The sequence below is a fragment of the Brachyistius frenatus genome, unplaced genomic scaffold, assembly GCF_029030835.1.
Source record: "Brachyistius frenatus isolate BFR_SWC_R1_liver_20210118 unplaced genomic scaffold, ASM2903083v1 Contig_297, whole genome shotgun sequence".
Classification (NCBI taxonomy): Eukaryota; Metazoa; Chordata; class Actinopteri; family Embiotocidae; genus Brachyistius; species Brachyistius frenatus.
In genome coordinates this window covers 1,697-17,871 of record NW_027210896.1, presented here as the reverse complement: position 1 = coordinate 17,871, position 16,175 = coordinate 1,697, and the positions used below count along the sequence as shown (strand labels likewise).

General features: G+C 39.3%; 1 protein-coding gene across 1 annotated transcript; it reads left to right on the top strand.

Annotated features, from left to right (window-relative positions):
• The first annotated feature begins 556 nt into the window (after positions 1 to 556).
• Positions 557 to 12,179, top strand: kynu (kynureninase). The gene is made up of 14 exons (XM_069722601.1): positions 557 to 590; positions 1,357 to 1,551; positions 1,633 to 1,753; positions 1,831 to 1,913; positions 4,169 to 4,230; positions 4,398 to 4,469; positions 8,107 to 8,181; positions 8,557 to 8,703; positions 10,301 to 10,399; positions 10,495 to 10,568; positions 10,656 to 10,708; positions 10,794 to 10,879; positions 10,974 to 11,204; positions 11,305 to 12,179. Exons 2-14 carry the CDS (start codon positions 1,383 to 1,385, stop codon positions 11,425 to 11,427), a joined length of 1,395 nt encoding a protein of 464 aa, XP_069578702.1. The 5' UTR covers positions 557 to 590; positions 1,357 to 1,382; the 3' UTR covers positions 11,428 to 12,179.
• Positions 12,180 to 16,175: the final 3,996 nt, after the last annotated feature.

Below are 16,175 nucleotides of genomic sequence, written 5' to 3'. Positions count from 1 at the left end.
CTATTCTGCACTGTCTCTAAAGCAACAGCTGCACGGGGGGTTACAGTTACAAGCAATAAAATGAATTCTGGTCGAATTAAAAACATTCAGGAGTTTTGTTTCTACAGCTTTACTTGGTATGGAACAACCACTAGCTTCTGGTGGCTAGTGTTATGGTAGCTTAGCATCTCAACTCTATAGAACAGTATTGCTAAAAGCCGAACAATAGCTTACCATTTATTATTATTGTACAACATTTTGTGTTTGTCCCCCGTCCACAAACTTCCATAAAGAGACAGATTAATAAGAAGCAGATTAATAGCTGTGGCTTTTAATCACATGATCAACACTGTAAATTTAGATTTACCCCAACAAAAGTGAAGCCACAAAAATAGGGAAGTCAGTCTCTTCTGCGTGCAAAAGAACAACATTAAATACAGGAATTGGTCTGTTCCATGTTGAAGCCATTGGTTTTGTCTAAGCTATAGGTGGGATCAGGAGAACAATGATTAACCTGAAAGTGTATACAGAGGGGTTAAAGAGCGTTTCCAGAGGATTCGCTCAGTTTGACTGCGGGGAGGAAGCTCATTTGCAAACCAACTGATCCTACTGTGAGTGACAGCTTTCAGTTTACTACAATTTCCACTGTTTTACAGAATGAGCAATGAGACTGGCAAAAAAAGCATTTTAACTGATTGTTGAACTGTAAAAGAAAAAAAAGGCGAATTCATACTGGTGTTTATTTCCAAGTAAAACTACATAGCTACTCTACAGAGGAAAGCGTTTAAAGGTGACTTTGAACAGTGTCAAATAAAAAAGCTACAAGCTGCTTTTCACACCATTCAAGTAGTTGGCTCAAAAAAATTAACACCTTAAAAAAAGATTTTTGAAAGAATAACTGAAAATAATACTAATTTGTATTTTAAAGTAAAGACACATGTCTATGTGTACAATGGACCGGAGTCATTTTTAATTTCCTTTTAAGGAAACACAGGACCTTTCCTCCTCGACATAAATAAATGTGTCATATAGAATATATCAATAGAAATGCGTTTTGGACTTGCAGCACAGGGACTTAAGTGGAAATAGATGAAAAGTAAATCTTAATAAACTCAAGGAATTTGAAGATATGGAGCTTCCTGCATATCCTTGAAAACAGAAACAAAAAACCTGCCAAACCGCACGCTAAACTTTAAAGAGTAACTTAAAAGCTCTGAAATATTTGCTGTTGTGATTATTTATGGAAGTAAAAACAGTGTCCAGTAAAAAAAGGTTCATGGACCATGTCCAAATGTATCAGTGTAATGAAAAGATAAAGGGCAATTTTGGTTTATGTCAACCTGTTGTTTGTCTGTTGTTTATTTGCTCCCTCTGCAGGCCGGCAGCCCATCAGTCCCACTATTATGGAAAAGTTTGTAGGTTTGAATGTCAGAGAAACTGTGGAGCGAGTATCAGCCTTGCTAGGCTGCAGTCCCACCTCTGCAAAGGTGGCTGTTTACTTTGACAAACACGACACACTGCAACATCTCAGGAAAGAATTCCTAGTGCCCAAAATTGCAGATTTGCCTCTCTGTGAGTCAAAGACATCCCTTTAAAGTTGGATTTGGATGTTATTAGAAGGTGTTTCATGGATTATTTTCACTGTTTCTGCAGCTGATCTCTCGGTAGTCGATGGCACCAAGGAATGCATCTACCTGGTGGGAAACTCGCTGGGGCTTCAGCCCAGAATGGCCCGCAAGTACTTGGAAGAGGAGCTGGACAAGTGGGCCAAAACGTACGTGAACTCCTACATGTACTATAATAGGATTACATAGAGGCTTTTGGACTTTGCACTGATGTGCTGTTTTACAGGGGTGTCCATGGCCACACAGAGGGTTCGCGACCTTGGGCCTGGGCTGAAAACAACATCGAGGACCTCATGGCTCAAGTTGTTGGTAAGAAACAGTGAGTCTGCCCAGCACTACCACCAAGACAGGGTCCTACAGGGGCCGTTTTTTGGGAAATTGTTGACTAAAAACGTGCACATTTGATCTCATCTGGACAAATCTGAGAGGACAGGCTTGTATTCACATTTTGAAAACACCAACTCAAAGAGAGTTGGCTTCCTGCAGGAAGTTTTGAGAGGGTACCTCATGTGTTAGTGTCACAGGACAGGTGACGGTTGAATGTTGTTGTAAAATTAAATTTCTTGATAGTCCGCAGCATGCAGAGGAACCTCAGAGGAAGGCACAAACAGACACCACAAATGTGCTGCTTCTGGTCTTTCATGGCAACTACGGCATTTTCTCTTTACTTTAGATTTGTCTAAATTCTCAGGAAAATACTGAATTAAACATCAGCATCGTTTCACTACACGGCACTAAAAGAAAATCAGAAAGGGAAATCTCCCAGCTGTCTCAGCCGTCTCCCAATTGTATGTTTGTAGTTAGAATACAAAAACATCTGAATATTTATATCAACAGGAAGTGATTGCAAAATCAAACTGCACCAAATATTTAGTCACAATGTCGTTTCCTGAAGCTATTTTACCAATGCTGGCTTAAAAAAAACAACTGAATTTAGTTATGGACAGAATTGAGAAATACAACAGGTGGATATGACAGGTCAGAGTTGGATCTTAAAATACTAAATTAAATAGTGAAAGTAGCTTCAATATTTGAAACTGCAACTCTATACTTAATTTGATTCAACAACAAAATCAACGGTGCGCCCTTGTGGAAGCCGTCGGTAACATTTCCCGTCGTTAGTCACACCTGCAAGCAGCTCGTGCACCTGATAAGCGTTTGTCTGCAGCTCCTCTGCGTGCTGCCGTTTGGTTCAATGAAATTCAAGGATTTTTTTTGAATAAAATAAAATAAAATATGTAATCAAAATGTATTCATATTGTGGGGGGAATTCTCTCTCAAAATATAAAGCTTTTTGTTGGTGTGATCTTCGTTTCCATGGCAACACATGGGGTATGACCAACAACTGGAAAACTATCAGTTGCTTCAGCAGAAACAAATGTAAAGTATGCAATGTTTACCACTCTAGATCCTTAGTAACAACCCAGCAACAGAGACGAGCTCTAGTTTGTTTTATTGCTTTCTGGAGAGAGTTTGTCAAACTGATCAGATACTGCACATAAAAACACTAAACTGCTCAGCTAGCTCAGTCTGGTTGTAACTAAGATATCTGCTGGAAAAAGATATCGATGTACTGATGTGTTTTTACGATTTTAGCACAGTGTCATGTGTTAAAACCAAACCGGTCAAGCTAGCCGCCGCTCAGATTTTTAGTTGGCGACTATTACGGGTGCTTGGAGCGACCAAAAAGGACCAAAATTGACCCGATTTCACCAAATGTGTCATATTTAATAGACCTATAACAAGTAAAACAACATTATATAATGTGAAATTCAATTCCATTTATATATTCCCATTGAGAAGGCAGAGTATTACAAGTGATGAGCAGGGTGTGCTGTCATGCTGATTTGAGCACGTTCCAAATGTACGGTTGACCAATCAGACCTCTGGGTCAGAACTACTTGTTGTATTATCCACATTCATTATTGTTCAGTGCTCACATGCAGCAGTGGGTGCTCAACAGCTTTCTGTGTTCCGGTCACTGCACTCTTCTGTCAAGGCCTTTGTTTTTGTAGAGTCCAAAGTCTGTGAGCAGCTTGCATAAGCATGAGCTGATGGATTTAACAGAAGCAGGAAATGGTGTCAATACTTCTGATCAGTTTAAGCTAAAAAATTTCATTTCCACATTTCAGATCAATTGGTCCTATTTCGTGTATGTTTTGGAGTTCAGTCACTCCTAAACTGATGATTTGCAGACTGAGGTGCTGCATACAATTGGGTCATCTGCTGCGTGAGATATCAGAAGTTCCTTCAAAGGAAGTTTTTTTTGCCTTTGTTTAGTTATGCATTAAGTTTGAGAAAAGCCAAAAGACAACTACAATCTTTATTTGGTGTTTCATGCTTTTTGGCTTTACTGTTGAGGAACAATTAAATGTGTCTGGAAAACAGCAGCAGCTAATAAACAGCAGGTGAGTTGGAGTGATGATGTCTACTGTACTTTACTGTGCTCTAATTACCAGCGGAGCTCCTGGTTTCTGAAACATACAGTTGACAAATGAGGAAGTTAATCAAAATGGATGTATCTGAGAAAAAGACTGATGTTGTTTTTATTCTGTCTCTAACAGGAGCTAAAACTGAAGAAGTGGCGCTGATGAACGGCCTGACGGTTAATTTACACCTTCTAATGGTAAGAGAGTCATTTTCAGCTGGAGAACCATTTCAGTTGTGAAGATACTGTAGATGTCAGATATAAATTTTTAAAAAAACAGCTGTGAGCTATTAATACACAATTCCATGGATTACAGAATGGAGCAATTTCAATGTTAAATGTCATTTCCTGTCATCATTCTGCAGCTCTCTTTCTACAAACCCACCACGGTGCGACACAAAATCCTTCTGGAGGACAAAGCTTTTCCGTCAGATCACGTGAGTGCCTCCACTTGTTCTCCGACTCCGTTCAAGGTCTTTTACGAACAGTTTTCTATAAAATCCTCTCTTTTTACATTTATGTACATAACCTGACCCACAAGTCTTTTTTTTTTTTTTTAATACAAGCTGGATGTTGAAGTTTTAGTCAAGCTCAAAAGCAAATCTGTCTGAAAGTTAAACTTCACTCGATGTTCGTCCTGCAAGTTTGGTTCAGCAATATTAATCTCCAGCCGAAAGAACAGTTCTTTTGTAGTACCTGCAGGAACTGGACTTAAGTTTTTCAAAAGAAGATTTTATATAAAGGTATTCTGTCTAAATTTTGGCAGAACAAATGTTCTCCACAATACTGATCACCATGATTTGCTTTCAAATGCAATCTGCAGAACTATCACTGCAAATTCAGGACTCCATCTTTTGTGAAATCTCCTCTACGTGTTAGAAAACCTCACTTATTTCAACAGATCTGGTTAGTTTAATGTTTAATGTTTAATTAATCAGCAGCTTCTTCTAATAAAGGACTTATACTGCCATCAAGTAAATACCTGAGGTCAGCTCAAAGCACGTCGCTGCTTTATGATGATATATTGTGGAGTTGGATTATTGATTGTCATTATTGACCTAAAAAAGCAATTCAAATGTCATTAATAAGCTTAATGGCCAAAAAAGGAGGTACAATTGTGTGATTTTTACTGAGCACATCCTAATTGCTACACAAACACATGAAAAAGGCTCATCCTTAAAAAATTCTTTAGCTTGTTTGACTTTTTAATTTTCTTGTTGTTCATCTTCTTTGTTGTGGTTCTTGTGACTTTTAGTTGCACTAGCTGTTCAAATGGTAAACAAGAACAGGTGATAGATCAATCCTGTGAGTTTGGCTCAGCACTCTTAACACACCGGGCCGAGCATAGCACCTCCAGGAACTGGACACAGTTTATGTGTCGACTTGTATGAAATAAAGATTGAATCCTAAATTCACATAAAACTGATGAGATCCGTTGAAATCAGTGAGATTTACTGACACGTAGAGGTGATTTCACTAAAACTGTCCTGAAGTTGCCTCGAGTATTTCTGCAAATTGCATTTGAAAGCAAATAACGGTGATCAGAGCTGTGGAGAACATTTGCTCTGCCAACCTTTTGACAGAAAATCTCCATGTAAAGTCTACTATTGGTAGTTTAAGTCCAGTTCCAGCAGGCGCTTCACTCTCTCTGTGTACATGCAGACATACATAAGTGTCACAAAAAACTGAATTTGAATCATTTATATGTAAATTACTTGACTTGGATTATTGCATTAAAAAACTGAATTTGAATCATAAAATTGGAATGTGTATTTCATTTTCATAATTGTATTGATAAGCTGAATCATGTATCATAATTGAAATTGCATTTTGTATTTTGAAAGTGAATTATAAGTGAACTTAAAACTAAATGTTAAATCATGAAATTGAGTTCATTTGCAGCTAAAAGTAGCTCAGCAGAGCAGCCTCTGAACTTTCCGACTGTGCCTTTTATGAGAAGAAGGTTTATGTCTATGAGCGACAGCGTACTGTCGCTGTGAAAAGAAATTCTTAGGTTCTGCACTCTGTTGTTCTTCCTCCAAGACCCGGATGAGCGAGAATCAAACTAAAATGTAATTTCATGAATTTTAATTGTAAGAACAGAATGTGGACAGGTGAGAGGAAAATACACCTGTCTACAAATTAATTATAATTTCACAATAGATCTTTCAATTTCAAGGTTATTGAAATCTCATTCCAAACTAATAAATTACATTTCAAATTGTGCTATTCAGCTTCTGCTTGTCAATACAATTATTTAAATTAAACACCACAACCCCAATTACAAAAAAAAGTTTGGACGCTGTTTAAAATGTAAAAAACAGAATACAATGATTTGCAAATCACATAAACCAATATTTTATTGCAGGTAGACTAAAGACAACATATTGAAAGACAACATATCAAATGTTGAAAAGGAGAATTTTTTTTGTTGAAAAATATATGCTTATTTTGAAGTTAATGCCAGCAACGTGTCTCAAAAAAGTTGGGACCGGGGCATGTTTACTACTGTCTTGCATCACTTCTTTTAACAACAGTATAAATGTTTGGGAACTGAGGAGACCAGTTTCTGGAGTTTTTTAAGTGAAATGTTTTCCTATGTTTCCTAAGATATAATCCTAAAATATTGTTTTTGCTGTTTAACAGTTCAGGGTGTCCTTTGTCCTATTGTTCATTTTAATAATGCACCAATTTTTTTTTTAAATGGCTGACAGGTCTGGACTACAGGCACGCTAGTTTAGTACCTGGACTCTTCTACTAAGGAGTCAATATGTGCAGAATGTGGTTTGACATTGTTTTGCTAAAATAAACAAGACCTTCCCTGAAAGAGACGTTGTCTGGATGGCAGCATATGTTGCTCCAGAACCTGAATATATCATTCAGCATTAATGCTTCCTTCCAGATGTTCAAGCTACCCATGCCATGTGCACTAATGCATCCCTGTACTGTCATGGATGCTGGTTTTTCAACCATGCACTGATAACGAGCTGGATGGTCCCTCTCCTCTTTAACCTGGAGGATGCAGCATTTTATGAGTTCCAAAAAGAATCTCAGATTGTGATCCATCAGACCTCAGGACAGTTTTCCACTTCATCTCAGTCCATCTTAAATGATCTCGGGCCCAGAGAAGAAGAAATATTGGTTTTCTTCCTTGTCCCTTGTGTACAGATATTTCTCTGGATTCTCTGAACCTTTTAATGATATTATGAACCATTGATGATTAAATCTATACATTCTTTGCAATTTTGAGACACTCTGCCTCTGAAATCATCTTTTTATACCCAATCACGTTACTGATCTGTTGCTAATTAACATAATTAATTGTGAGATGGTCCACTAGGTGTTTTTGTTATCTTTACCCAACCTTTCCAGTTTGTTTTTTTTTTACCCTGTCTGAACTTTTTTGAAATATGTTGCTGGCATCAAATTTAAAATAAGAACATATTTTTCATAAAACAATAACATTTCTCCGTTTCAACACTTGATATGTTGTCTTTGGTCTATTTGCAATTAAATGTGGATGTGTGTGATTTGCAAATCTTCACATTTCTGCCCAAAATAAACTTATTTCAAACATTCATCAGTCACTAAAGAAGCATTGTTATGGAGCTGACCTCAGTTACATTACATTACATTTCATTTAGCTGACTCTTTTATCCAAAGCGACTTACAATAAGTGCATTTCAACCATGAGGGTACAAAACCAGAACAACAGGAATCAAGAATCAGTCATTTACTTTGCCAGTAAAACTCCTTTCGGATTATTGTGGAGTCAGATCATTACTTCAGAAGTTTCATTATTGACCTACAGAAGTCTACGAGCTTGTTGCGTAGCTTGATGATAAATGTCATGAATAAGCTTCATGGGTAGGAATGATGTGCAAGTTAGTGTTTTTAAAAATAAAATATTGCGTCACTTAAATGACATTAAAGTGACCTGAAAAGGGTTTCAATAGAATGTGTTCCTGTGTTCAGTGTTTTTCATCTTGTCTACAGTGTGAATCAGTTGTTTGTTCAGCTTCAGTTTCCTTGCTGCCCGCATTGTGAATATGAATCTGTCCCTTGTCTCCTCAGTACGCTGCCGAGTCTCAGATCCGCCTGCGAGGATTCGACCCTCAGCAGAGCATGCTGCTGCTGTCACCCAGACCGGTACGACCAACATGTTTCACTGTTGTCCTATATCACACGTGATGCTCCTTTCAAGCTTTGCTGCATTTCCAGGTTTTTTTTGGGGGGGGTTGTTATGGCCCTTTAAATGTGAAGCAGAACCTCACTACACAATGAAATAAAACCAAACTTCAAAGCCAAACAAAGCCCTTTAATCAGGCTAGGTTGGAAGATGTGAGGAAGTTAAGGATTCCATCACAACATAATTTGGGCTGACAGGGATTTAGAAGTCACAGGGACGGCGCCATCTGGAGTCCATAAAGATATTCCTGAGCTGCACAGGCACTTTCTGTGGATGAATGTCAGGTGGGAGTGAAAGATAGGACTGATCACTGATTGTGCTTCCTGGCCGGTCAGGGAGAGGAAACTCTGAGGACAGAGGACATCCTGGAGGTGATCGAGAAGGAGGGGGAGTCCATCGCCCTGGTGATGTTAAGCGGCGTCCAATACTACACCGGCCAGCTGTTCGACATGGTTGCCATCACTGAGACTGGCCAGAGGAAGGTAAAGACAAGATGTGACCACCAAATCAGATCAGATAAGTGTTAAAGATGAAAGAAGCCTTGGATGTCAGCGAACACCTTCCCTGTTTGGCACTAGTGTTGTGTTTAATGTTTTTATAACCCTGTTTTCAAAAATGTTAGTATGTCGTGTAAAATGACAATAAATGTTAAAACTGAGTTTTTTTTTTCTTGTTTTATGAAAAATATAAGCTCATTTGCTCAAAGGAGGGGACAGGGGCATGTTTACAACTAAACACTAAATGTTTGGAAACTGAGGACACCAGTTAAATGTTGTCAATGTCTTGGCCAATAAGAGTTTTCAGCTGCTCAACATTTCGGGGGTCTCCTTTGTCATATTTTTGTTGTTTTCATAATGTGCCAAATAATAATAGCATTGTTTAGCTGAAATAAGGAAGGCCTTTTCTGAAAAAGACATCTTTGGCCTTTTCCCTCGCGTAGATTCTTTGAATCCTTTATTGAGTTAATGTACCGTAGATGATGAAATCCCCAAAATTCTTTTCAATTTTACGTTTTTCGGGGAACATTAGTCTTAATTGTTGCACTACTGGGATGCTCTTTTTTTATACCCAATAATGTAACTGATATGTTGTTATTTAACCTAAGTAGTTGTGAGAGGTTACACCTGTTTGTTTGTTTTTGGCATTACACAACTTGTGCAGTCTTTTGTTTCCCCTGTCCAAACTTTATTGAGATGTTTTGCTGGTATCAAGCTTAAAATGAGCTTATAATTTTCAGAAAACAACAACAGATCTCAGGTTCAACATTTGATATGTTGTATTTGGTCTGTTTTCTATTAAATATAGTTTTGCAAGATTTGCAAACCTTCATATTCTCTTTTTATTTACATTTTACACAGCCTCCCAACTTTTTGGAAAACATAATTGTATAGACTTTTTTTCAAATTTTAATTTTTCCAATATGAAACAAGTGACTTATCCACACATCATTAGCAATATATAGTATATACTTCCATATTCATATACATTTCTGAAAAAAGGTAGAAAAGTTAAAGTAAACATTATTGTGATATATAACTGCAATAATATATAATAGCAGTTTGATATAATAATACTAATTATCATTATCATATAATAATAATTCAATTCAATTCAATTGATTTTATTTATATAATTTTCTGACATTGTTAATATTGTTTCAGAAATGTCCTTTAGCTTTCAAATTCTGCATTTCTGCATTGGTTCTGCATTTCAACTTTTTTTTCAGTTGAAAATCCTTGAAGCAAAATCATTGCTGAAGGAATCTGCGGCAGCTTCATTTAATTTTTATATATTTTGCTCATGGTAATGCACAAATTTCCATGTACCCTTGATATCATTTGTATTGTTCTTTAATATTTGACTATAAGAATATTTCCTTGCTTGTCTTATTATAGTTGTGAATTTGTTTTTACAATATGTATGAGTTCAGCTGCCGCTGAGGGCATTACGTAACCTACATTTATATTTGCAGCAAATTGAGCTTTGCTTTAGAAAGTAATTTCTTTGTAAATGTGTCTCATTCAACAAGTCACAGAGCTGTCACACTTGCCATTTATCTTCTTCCCATTTGTCCATCAGGGCTGCTACGTTGGCTTTGACTGCGCCCATGCGGTGGGAAATGTGGAACTAAAGCTTCATGACTGGGGTGTGGACTTTGCCTGCTGGTGCTCCTACAAGGTCAGCTGACAGGAAAGTGAAGATAACCTTTTTAAGAAATCAGAGGAATTGTTAATGACAGTTTGTATGTGATGACTGTTTTTTTTTGGATGTAGTATTTAAACTCAGGTGCCGGTGGTCTTGCTGGGGCGTTTGTCCACGAGAAGCACAAAGACACTATTAAACCAGTGTAAGTATCATACAGTACATCACATAAATGAAGGAACATCACTTTGGAACATTTCCCTTTCTGTAACTGTGTAACTGTCTCCTTCAGGCTGTTGGGATGGTGGGGACATGACTTGAAAACACGCTTCCAGATGAATAATGGTAATGAGGATTTTTACTTCCATAATTCTCGTTAAAACAGTTTTAAATGTTTGTGAGCTTTCTTGTTTTTTCGTTGTGTTTTCAGTGCTGGAGCTGCAGCCTGGAGTGAGTGGCTTCAGAATCTCCAACCAGCCTATCCTACTGGTCTGCCCGCTGCAGGCCAGTTTAGAGGTACTGCACTACCTTTCCTGTGTGGTTTGAATTTTTGAGTGGGCACAAACAACATGAACGAATGATCTAAAAGCAGCCTTTTACATTTTGTCAGGTGTTCAACATGACTACTATGCAAGCGCTGCGCAGGAAGTCCATCCTGCTGACGGGGTACCTGGAGCATCTGATTCAGCACTATTACGCCAAGGACCCGGCCAAGTCACACAAACCTCACGTCCACGTCATCACGCCGTCGGATCCTCAGCAGAGAGGCTGCCAGCTCTCATTGTCCTTCTGTCACCCTGTCAGGAAAGTCTTCCAGGAGCTGGAGAAGAGGGGAGTTGTGGTTAGTAGCTGAGATGTTGTAGATTTAAATTAGAGGCTAACAGAGTGTTTCCTACCTCATGTCTTGTAAATGTTTTTTTTTCTGTTTTCCTGTCTCTCAGTGTGACATGCGGGAGCCCAGTGTGCTGCGAATTGCTCCGGTGCCGCTCTACAACTCCTTCAGCGACATCCATCGCTTCATCAAAATACTGGGAGCAGCTCTCGCAGCTTACCAACAACCTTAGCAAGCTCCTGCAATGTGTAAAAGGAAAATCAATTAATTTTAACCTGATTGTCTTTCACTTTTTGCTTTGCACAGTGCAGCCATCTCGAGTTGGTGATGCCATGAAAACGGTTCTTTTCCACTGTTTACATTCTCCAGATTGTCAGGATTTTTCCTTTGTAATTCTGGCCATACTCATCCACAGTAGTTGTCAGTGAATGTTTTACTGGATGAAGTTTTACACAGTACCTGTGTTAGAGCCATATTTTGTGTTGATAACAAATTATATTAGAATTTGCTTATTTACTGAGGTAATGTAAATCTTTCTTTTGACTTATGAAATAAGATGAAATGCATATGCTGAATTAATTAGTATGTATTAGTTGTGATTGACAAGATGATTGTCAGCTGATTAGCAGCTGTGATAGGGGAGAAGGGGGACTGAGTTTTTGGTTCTTCTTCACCAAGCATGGAGGAAACGTGAGGAAGGGGCATCGGTACAGTCTTTGACCTCACGTTACAACGAGAATGTTTTGTAAACTTTTTTGATTAATGTGAGAATAAACTAAACAACTGAATCTCCCTGTGGACACCTGAGAGAACTAACGACTGATGACTCTCAGCTGTGTCAGAGGGTGTGGAGGATCACGCAGGAATAAAAGGGAGCATTGAACGACCGGACGGTGTTGGAGAAACACTGAACTGTTGTCTGTGGCTGTAGCATGGGTACTGTGGTGGGAGGGTGCTGGTTGGGACTTTGAGTGTTGCTGACAGTGAAGTAGTGATGGTGAGATGAAGCCTCATGAGGCATCGAACCACTTCAGCCAATTGGTTCGAGAAAGGGTTCATTACTCGAAGCTTCATGTGCACACGAAACCACCTACTGGCCAAGTGTATAATGACAGGCAGCTGTATCTGAACCACATGTGATGCATTGAATGTTTGTGTCTGTTATGGCTGTTGGGAATGACTATGAATTACAAAAATGTATGACCAAATAATTTCTGTACATAAATTATCACATATGTGCATAATAAAATATCTTTTGAATGTATTCTGTGTGTGTACATTTTCCCAAAATGGTAGTATCATATGATATGGCAGGTTGTGTAATCATGTTTTTCTGTCACTTTAGGAAAATGGCATGGGCTTAAGCAGGCAGAGGACAGTGGAAGTGCTTGTGGAACTAGGAAGAGGGGACTGAATATGCTTGTGTAACTTGGACAATGATGTACAGGACAGGGGACATTTTATTCATTTTTATTCAGAAATAACAGTTTCTCAACAGTTTTTGGTTTTATGGATGTCCACATGTCAGAAGTAAGGCTAACAGCAGCCACCTTTTCCACTTTAGCCTTCTCCTTCTCCTTAGCTGACTCATACTTGGCCTCCACCATGGCCTTCAGAGCCTCAAGGAAAAAATATATAGTGCTGAACTGTGAGACACAATAAAGTACTCATTTGTTTCATGCATGCACCCATACATACCTGCCTTGTAGGGAGGACATAATTAGGATCCAGTTTGGACACAAATGCCCTGAATCCAACATCATCCACAATACTGAAGGGCTGTGTGTCCTTCACTATCATGGAGATGAGGGCTTCATCCACCTCTTGTTTTCTGGTGGCTGGTTAAAAGAGAATAAACACAGAGTCTGTTACCTGTCTTTATTTGCACAATAAACAAAAGTGAACAGGGATAAATTGTGATGGTGCATTTGTAATATTGTAATGACTTCCCTTGGCTGGGTGAAGCTCCAGTTTCCTCCTTATTCTCATGCAAGGCACGGTAACGCTTCAGCATGGATGAGGTGTTATTATTGTACCCCAACTCACCTTTGAATAAAATAAGAAACTGTGAAAAATATAGTTCTTGATAAGCAAACCTAATGTGTCTGAAATAGAGTTAGATTTAGCTTACCTTATTAGGAGTTATCAAATCAAAGTGTTCCCACACAGGGGAAATCCTCCTCTTCCCAGCTGGCTCCATCTTATCACCTCCTTCTCTCCTCACTCTCCTAAATCTCCAAACTATCTCTCTCTCTCTCTCTCTCTCTCTAAACTCTCCAAACTATCCAAACTCTCAACTGACCTCAACTCTCCACCAACAACCCACATTTTGAATGGAGCCTGAGGGGTTTATATTGCCGTCAAACCTCCCGGCAACACCTGAACCACTTCCCGAAGCAGTCACGTGGTACAGCCGGCAGCGAGGCTTCGGACGTCATCATTTTTGGCTCCTCCCCTAAATGAAGCAAGCTTTGACACACGCTTCGAGGAAACGCCCCCTCCATTACTCGACACACGCTTCGAAGCGTCGGCACACCTGGTAACATCACTACAGTGAAGCATGAGATCTGTTCCTGTGTTAGAAGGAGAGGTTGGAAACCTCCTGCAGGAAGAGACAGACTGAGGATCAACAAGTCTGCTTCACAGGACTGTTGTCATTCTGACTCCACACCATCTTCATCATGTCTTGCTGGCTTCCTGACTGCAGTGAGTGTTTGTGGGTTCTCCCTCGTTCTACACTCCTTATTTAATCCCCGTGGACGGAACACGGAAACAGTACAAGTTAGCGTCCGCAACGATATTTACTAAACCTGAAAGTAGAAATAGGAGAAGTGATTGTTGTGTGTTTTTGTACGACTGAAAGATATTAATCAGGTGTGCAAATCTGGAGACGAATGCTCTTATTATTGTGGTGAGAAGGAGACGCAGGAAAGCAAAGAATATGTAGAGAACGGGGTTTTATACCCGTTTAACCATTTCTGAGATATCAGAGGAAAAATATTCAGACTTATCGTTTGTCCAGCATTGACGTTTCGGAGTTATTGAATGAACAGAATGATGATTGACAGCCAACAAGGAGGAGCCATGAAATACCAGCAATTAAAAACAAGTTCTTATGACTCAGCATTTTCCTGCCTCTGTTTATCACTGCGGGTATATCCCACCCAGTCCTGTTCGTCAGGTGAGCTGTCCAAGGTCCTGAACGTGTCCTGCAGAATTCACAGGGAGCTTCATAAGGCCCTTTGTGTTTCACCACTCAGCCTATACATACCCTGGACCAACACATTGTGTGAGGTGGCAGCACTGGGGGCAGATGTTCCACCCCCTTCAATCCCCTCCATCAGAGGCCTTCCTGGATTGTTAGAGGACCAGCTCCTCTGGAACAGAACATTCTGGTGGAGCTGGTCCTCCTCCTGTCTTCCTCTCATCATTCTTTTTCCTGTTTGTGTGTGTGTGTGTAAATTAAAAATTTAAATGTAAAACTGGATTGGATGTATGATTAAATTCTGAAATTATTTTGAAAACAAAATTCACATTCAATTTTCATTTTCTGATTATTTTTTAAATATTTTTTCAGATTCAGATCCTTAAAAAAAAAAACTTTCCACTTTCAAATCTTTTTTTTCACCTTCAGATCTTACGTGTTCATTTTCAGATTTTATGGCCCTGATCTGGCTCCATATATATACAGTAGCCTACAATATATATATATTTCACAAATGTCTGTCAATATTGAGATACAAGTCGTCAAGGGAGACCAGAGAAAAACCCAAGATTGTAGTGCACAATTAAAACCAGCAGGTGGCAGTAACGCCGTAAAATCACAAAGAAAAATGTAAACTGCAAGCAGTGATAACGGGCCCTCGCACACCGCGCCGCCTCCCCGAAGCTGGCTCCCCAACTTGCAGGGCATGAGGGACTGCATATCTCCGCTTAAAGTTGCTATTCTTTCCTCGTTTCCTGTCTCCAGCAAGGGGCGCTATGATGGAATATTACTATCAGGTGTCTTCAGGGCGGGACTGCAATCAAAGATGTAATGTTTGAGGAAGATCGGAATATGTACATAAAAGTCAGTTGTAGGTTCAAGCCTAGACGCTCAAAATGGCCGCCACAACAAGGTCACACCGATCGATGAAAACAAATTCATGATGCCAAGACACTTTTCGATACATCTTGGTGTGATACACATATCCAACAAATGTGGTGCCTGTAGGTGAAACTAGGTGCCAGGGCTGCAGTGTAGGATGCGCTGGCGATCCTTTTGGCCACGCCCACTCACAAAACACATCAGATTTATCGTCTCACCATGCCGGCTGTATGTGACACGTTTTGTGAGGTTTCAAGCATCCTTTGTCCTTAAACATCAACTTCCTGTGTCACGGCTAGACATCATACTTTGCCGCATCGTCACAGCGACGCCCATTGACAAAGTAAAAAAAAATTTGCAATATTTTATCAACTACATGTTTTGGTTATTGTGACCCGAATTTAGGTTCATGGGATCAACCAGCTCGACGTAGAATGTGAAAGTATGAAAAGTGTCATTTCCAGTTGCCACCAGGGGGCGCTATGACTATGAGTGAATATTACAATATAGGTGTCTTCATGGAATAACTGTTATCATACCTGTGATGTTTGGAGAAGGTCGGTCCATGTACATAAGCTTTACAGCAACTTGTGGTTTCATGGCGAGACACTCAAAGTGGCTTCTACGCTACGGTTACACCCATCGATGAAAACAAATTATTTTGGCAACTTTAATCCCAAACATGTTAAGAGTCCACAGAAAAAATTTCAAGTCGGTCCGACAAAAATGACTACGAGCGAATATTACCATACAAGTGTCTTCAAGGCGGGACTGTTATCAAAGATGTAATGTTTGAGGAAGATCGGAATATGAACATAAAAGTTACAGCAACTTGTCGTTTAATGGCGAGATACTCATTTCCTGTTGCCAGCAGGTGGCACTATGACTATGAC

Coding starts and splice junctions, on each gene's coding strand:
- kynu (XM_069722601.1), top strand. CDS start 1,383: ATGGAAAAGTTTGTAGGTTTGAATGTCAGAGAAACTGTGGAGCGAGTA. Junction 1,552..1,632: donor AATTGCAGATTTGCCTCTCT/GTGAGTCAAAGA, acceptor CTGTTTCTGCAG/CTGATCTCTCGGTAGTCGAT. Junction 10,709..10,793: donor ACGCTTCCAGATGAATAATG/GTAATGAGGATT, acceptor TTGTGTTTTCAG/TGCTGGAGCTGCAGCCTGGA.